At 43.2% G+C, this 6,604-nt stretch overlaps 1 protein-coding gene across 1 annotated transcript in view; it reads left to right on the forward strand.

The window, feature by feature from the left end:
* Nucleotides 1-6,604, forward strand: part of mark4a (MAP/microtubule affinity-regulating kinase 4a) — a 36,705-nt gene that overhangs the window by 923 nt on the left and 29,178 nt on the right. The window contains 3 exon segments of the mRNA XM_020587070.1: nt 2,218-2,293; nt 2,296-2,402; nt 3,819-3,872. Coding sequence (XP_020442726.1) covers nt 2,218-2,293; nt 2,296-2,402; nt 3,819-3,872 — 237 coding nt within the window.

A 6,604-nucleotide genomic window follows, 5' to 3' on the forward strand; every position in this document is an offset into this window, starting at 1 on the left:
CCGGAATGAGTCCATCTGCATACGATAACACTCAACAGATATGCGCAGAAAGCCTGAAAACCAGCCGTCACCTCTTATTATAAGGCTGTGAGGTAGTGATGTCACATTATACACCTTGCTGCTTTTGCTGCTGCTCTCTCTCTCTCTCTCTCTCTCTCTCTCTCTCTGTGCGTACGTGTGTCTCTCTAGAAATCAGATAGGTGATTGGGACGGGAGCACAGAAGGCCAAAATAAATGTACAGAAAATATCTGGGTTGGTCATCTGAAGCAAGGGGATTAGTGGGTAAAATGATTTGCAGTCAATTGCTGCGGAACCTAAGCGCCCAACCCCGGAGCCACTGTGTGTCAGACACACACATTCAGTACAGTGGAAAACAGTAGCCTCCTGCAGAAAAGAAAGAACCTAAGGGAATTTATTCACATGAGACAGACAGAACAGCAGGCTCTATCTATCTATCTATCTATCTATCTATCTATCTATCTATCTATCTATCTATACTGCTTATTAAAGTAGGCCTATATCAAAATGGCTAATTGGCATTGTCATTTGTCCGCCTTAAACACTTCTTGAAAGATTCCCCACCATCTGTTTGTTAGCAGAGCATTCAGCACAGAGGGATGGTTAAGCTCATAGATGTGTGTGCGTGTGTAACTGGATGTACATAAGTGTGTGAGTTTCTGAGGAGCGTAATTGATTGTGAATGCAGATCCGTTTGTTCCATGACAGTGGATCTCGATCCGCTGTCATCAGTCTACAATTAAGCAATGATGAACAAAGAGTGAATTGACAGGGTGAAATGTTGGGTTGCCATATTGGCACAGGTGAGGCTTGGCTTGATGTGTGCCCAACAGTCGGTGGATTAATGTACTCTGCTGCACGCTGCGAAAGCCTTCAGTACTGTTGGCTAGGGTTCTGTGTGTAGCATAGACCATAGAAAGAGGATTCAAACTGGCTCTAGGTGGGGCAGGAGAACAGGAAAGAAGCATGGAAAGGAGGGAGTGTCTGAAGGTGGGACTTAAGGCTGGGTTGGATGTGTTTGTATGTGTATGTGAAGCTGAGAGCAAGATGACATGCTGCGGGGATGGAAGAGCCAGTCCCATGGTCTGGGACTGGCCAGGGACCACTGTGCCATCATCTGCTCCCTTTTTACTCTCTTCCTATGTCCCTGTGGTTCAGTGGGTAAAGCAGTCGTCTCCCAATCGGAGGGCTGGCGGTTTGAATCACGGTGCCTGCAGTCCACATGTCAAAGTGTCTTTGGGCAAGACACTGAACCCTCAAGTTGCCCCCGATGGTCAGAGCCATCGGTTGAGTTGGCGCCACAGATGGCTGCCTCGGTTCTGTACCGGAAACAAATTCCTTGTGTGTAACATAGTTGGCCAATAAAGTGTTTATCCTTATCCTTTCTCTTCTACTTACCCTTTCCCTGAGTGCTTCCTTTCTCTGTCCTAGTATTGTCTTTTCTTGTCCTCCCTCTATTCTCTTTGCTGCTCTGTGTCTTTCCTTCTGACAAGAAGCCACTCCAGACTGTAATACATCAAGCTTTGTTTGTGTAAATGCACACTGTTGTCCTCCCTTTCTCTTCTGCTCTGCTTCCTGGCTGAAATTATCTGTGACTCAAGCTTTGGACTGTACAGCAATGCTCTGAAGCACTGGGCTTCAGAATCAAGCAGCATCAGGCGGTAACATGGAACAGCAGCAGTACTGCCAACTGTTTACAGGGCTGTGAAACCTTCAGGACTGCCTGACATTGAAAATATTACCTATATACTACAGCAAGGCATCTTCCAGCTTTCAAACAGTAGACCTCTAAAGAAGACAATGCTGTACCCAAAATGAAAACACTGTGTTCCGGCATTAATGTGCTGGACAACAGCTGTTAACCCAGAACTTAGGGGCAAGTATTCACTCCTTTTAGTATGTCTGAAACAAACATCTGCTGGGATGAGTTTGGTGATGTGGCACAGACATGTCATTTTCTCAGTCTACACATAAACTATATATTAAGCTGGGCTGCTTATTGTAACCTTATTTACCTGTGTAGTTTATGTCAGAGATATAAACTCCTCTGTGAAGGCAATGGCTGCTCAGTGACTTCCACAGACATAGCAGACTCTGACTGAAGTGTGAGTGATGACATGGTGTGACAGGGAGTTCCCTGGATCTGTGCTTTTCAACAGTCTGCTCTCTTTAACCCCCTTCCCCTCATCTTCTTCCAGCATGTGTCACTGGGGGCTAGCCGCTCAGACAAGGCCACCAGCCAGTCCAGCCGCTCGCCGGGCGCCCGGGGCAGGGACTCCCTGATGAGCAGCCACACATCGGCAACTACCGTCTGCTCAAGACCATTGGCAAGGGAAACTTTGCCAAGGTCAAGCTGGCCCGCCACATCCTGACGGGCAGGGAGGTAAGACAAGGGGCGATTAGGGTGGAAGGAGGGAATGCAGACATAGATGGGTGGATGATGGATGAATGACAGAAACTGCTGTTTGTAAGGTGAGGATTTTTAAAGAAACATCTTTTGATGTTACCTTATAATTTGAGTTCCTTCTGATACAGATTCTCTGTTCAACAGTTTTCTGAGTCAAATAACATTATTGTTGTGGACTGACTTATTTTCTGTTAAGACATCTAAGGGACAAGAGAAATAATTTCAACCCATTGTTCAGTTACTTTAAGAGTGACAGGATTTAAACAGTGAATACTAAATGATTGCATAAATTGGTACCGCCTTTTAATAAATAACCCTTTGTAACAAATTGCTTTATTAATGTTTAATAAGTCATTTAATAAAGCTTTATAGATCAGTTCTAAGCCATTAAGAACAACTTTTATAAAGCTGTAAAAAAACTGCCTCTGACTGACTGGACTGTATGGCCACTTACCTTCTTAAAAGATTACCAAACCATAACTGCATTATCGCCTGATAGAAAGGATAAACCTTTAGCAGAAAGACAAACCTAACCCGGCAACCATAAATACAGACCGGTGACAACTCAAAGAAGAACCTGATTAAACAAGTGGTCTCTGTGATGGTGACAGTGGCCCCACCCACAGGGCACGAGGGGCCACTGAATGTGATGAGTATGAAAATGATGTGATTCATATACTGTGGCCTTCACAGTCACCAGATCCCAGCCCAGTTGAACAACTATGGGAGATGTAGGAGTGACGTGTTAGACAGGGTCTCCACCTCCACCATCAAAACAACACATGAAGGAATGTCTTTTGGAAGGATGGTGTTCATCCTCCAGTAGAGTTCAGAGACTTGGAGAAGCTGACATCACATGGTGGTCCAACACCTTATGTTGGTTCTTCCTGTAATTTTTTTTATTTGTCTGTATGTTATTGTAAATTCCTTATATCTGATCTATAAAGCAGTCATAAATTATTTATTAGTTAAAAAGTGATTTGTTTCAACTTAGAAGCCCTTCATGAACAGTGACTTGAAGCAGGTATCATTTGTATTGGCGCGAGCTGGGACTGGTATACACTCTAATGCAGTCGATAGTAGTCTTAATTACTTTAATGATTTGCAGCCACATCCTTATGATGCCTAACACACTTTGAAAACCAATGCTTTAGTTTTTTCCAAAATTGGCAGTAAACCATTCTTATAGCCTGGGTTAGATATGCCAGAACAAGTCAGCAGGGATTAGACTGCTCAGACTGACTTTACTGTAGCCTCAGTCCACATTTACCTGCTTTAGTTAACAATCTGATACTCTTCTGGGAATTATATTTGTTTATCAGCATGATTATACGCAAATAAAAATGCTGATACCTTTACTTTTCCTCATCAGTTTCTTGTTGTCTATTACAGGTTGCAATAAAAATAATTGACAAAACTCAGTTGAACCCAACCAGCCTACAAAAGGTGAGTTTTCCCTCTTTGTGCTGCTGATGGATTATTTATTGAGGAATATATGCATCATGTCTTCAGGTTCAAAGTGAAACATGCTACATGGTCTTGTACTGTCTGCCTTCATAACCAGCATCAAAGCATCAAACATGTGGAGGATGTGGTCACGTTGATGTAATTCAACAAAATGTTGAGGTTGGGGACTTGGGGAGGTTTCAGGTTTTTCCTCTGCTGTTTCCCCTTCAGCTGATAGGGAGAGGGCTCGTGGGATGTGATGCTCGTTGACAGGTGCTAGTGGGCTGGATGTGAATGAGAGGGGACCTCTGCTGTAGAGATAATGTCTCGTCTCTCTCTGTTCTAATCGCTGGCCTGAGGGGGGGGGTGACTCATCTTGGGAACCATGGTCACTCACCTTTTTTGTATTTGTGTTCTTAAATTCCAGTCCTTTTATAGCTGCTGTTGTATGTTCATGATTCCCAGTTTGGTGACTATTTCACTGTAAGAGCTGTCTTTAGAAAAGCTTAGGTGTGTCACACGGAAGATGTTTTTTTTTCCTGCTGCTCAGCATTTTGAGTGTTGAGCCTGAGCGGTGGTCACTCGAGATTAGTTGAACATGAAGGTCAGGGGCAGGTAGAGCAGTGGACACTATGGTTGTTTCATTAGCTGTCAAGGACAACGTCAGTGTGGTACAGATAACTTGACTCAGATTCGTCAGCTGCAGTCAGAGACATGGACAGGAATCTGGACAGGTAGAAACATAAAGCCCAGTTGATCACGTCAACATACTACCTGTATATCTCCATCTGGTCTCCCCACCATATCAATCAAAAGCTTCCCTCTAACATGTGCCTCATGCAGCTGGATCACACACAGTCAGGTGAAGAACAATGTTGTGCTGAGGGAATAAATGTGAATAAACCTTGGAGAGGCAAAGAATGCAGACATCCATTCAGTCAGCTGCTTATATACACATAAAGGCCAAAGTGTCTCCCTCATTTAACTGTAAGTCTGTCTCGACCTCTCTCTGACTCAATAGTTCTACCCTCCAGTCTGCCTGGGCTCCTCTGCCCGTGGGCAAGAGGTGAACAAACCACAAGGATCAAATCACGAGTGGGTTACATTTGCAAGAAAATGGAGCTGTTTGCAATTTCCTGGTTTTCTGCACTACTTGGTCAGGAAATGTGATCTGATCTTCACCAAAGTCACAAATAACAACAAACAATATTTCTGCTGATAACACAGAAACAGTCATGATCTTTAATGTCTTTATTGAACACACCCATTAAACATACAAAGTAATGGTGGAAAAAGTAATGGCAACAGTGCTTTAATAAGTGGTTGAGCCACCTTTGGCAGCAACAACCTCAAGCCAGCACTTCCTGTAGCTGTGGATTAGACCTGCACAATGTTCAGGAGGAATTTTGGACCATTCTGGGCTCTGACTGGGCCGCTCCAAAAGAGAGATTTTGTGTCTCCGAAGCAGTTCTGTAGTAGATTTACTTCATTTTTTAGGGTCATTGTGCTGCTGCATCACCCAACTTGTTCTGAGCTTCATCTTGCAGGCAGCCACCCTGACATTATCTAGTAGGATAGCTGGATAAACTTGGAAATTCATTTTCCCTTCACAATGGGTAGTGGTCCAGGTCCAGAGGCAGCAAATCAGCCCCACATCATGATGCTCCCTCCACTGTACTTCACTGTTGGGATGATGTTTTCATGTTGGTACGCAGTTCTCTTTTTACATCATACGTAGCGCTGTATGTTCTTCCCAGGTTTTGTTTCATCTGTCCACAGTACATTTTAACAGTAAGTGTTGTGGAGTGTCAAGGTGGTCTTTGGTAAACCTCAGGGATGCTACAGTGTTTTTGGAGAGCAGTGGCTTCCTCTGGGGTGTTTTGCCATGGATACCATGCCTGTTCAATGTTTTGCAAATGGCTGACTCATGAACTCAGAAGTTAACCAACTCCAATGGCTCCTTCTGGTCTTTAGCTGTTACTCTAGTGACCTGTGTTGTGCCTTTGGAGTGATCTTGGCTGGGCGCCCGCTTCTATGGAGAGTAACCACAGAACCAAATCATCTCCATTTGTAGACAGCATGTCTAACTGTGGACTGATCACTATCTGAAGTCTTTGAGATGAATCTGTAACCCTTACCAGCTACATGCAAATCAACAACTCTTGATCGTTTTTTGCAAGGCATGGCTGACATCAGCTGATGCTGCTTGTGAATAGCACACGACATTGAGTGTTTTTTTTTTTTTTTTAAGTCAAGATAAACCACATCTCCATTCTCTTTTGATCGACTGGACTCCGGGCTTACTAACACCTGTGACTTTGGTGAAGATCAGATCATATTTCATGACCAATTTATGAAGAAAACCAGGAAATTGCAAACCGTGCCATGACTTTTTCTTGCGACTGTATGATTTTGTTGTATGTATGTGGATGTCTGTACGTCCTGCCATATACAGTAAAAACACTAGATTCCTTCACATGAGGTGATTTTAATTTGATTTGATTTGATTTATTCTTTCAAGCATGTAAAGACAGTTATGTCAACACACATAATTTTACACATATCCATCAAATGCTAATCCAATATCAATTTGCTTATACCTAGTACATGCTTGAATGGAGTAGGAAGAAGTCAGACTTATCTAGTCCTACCCCATGACATCATCTTACCATCATTGGTTTGCAAGCAGTATCTCTACATAAATAATTCTCTTCTATATTATACTAAAAAAA

This window comes from Monopterus albus, unplaced genomic scaffold (genome assembly GCF_001952655.1).
Source record: "Monopterus albus unplaced genomic scaffold, M_albus_1.0 scaffold438.1, whole genome shotgun sequence".
Lineage (NCBI taxonomy): Eukaryota > Metazoa > Chordata > Actinopteri > Synbranchiformes > Synbranchidae > Monopterus > Monopterus albus.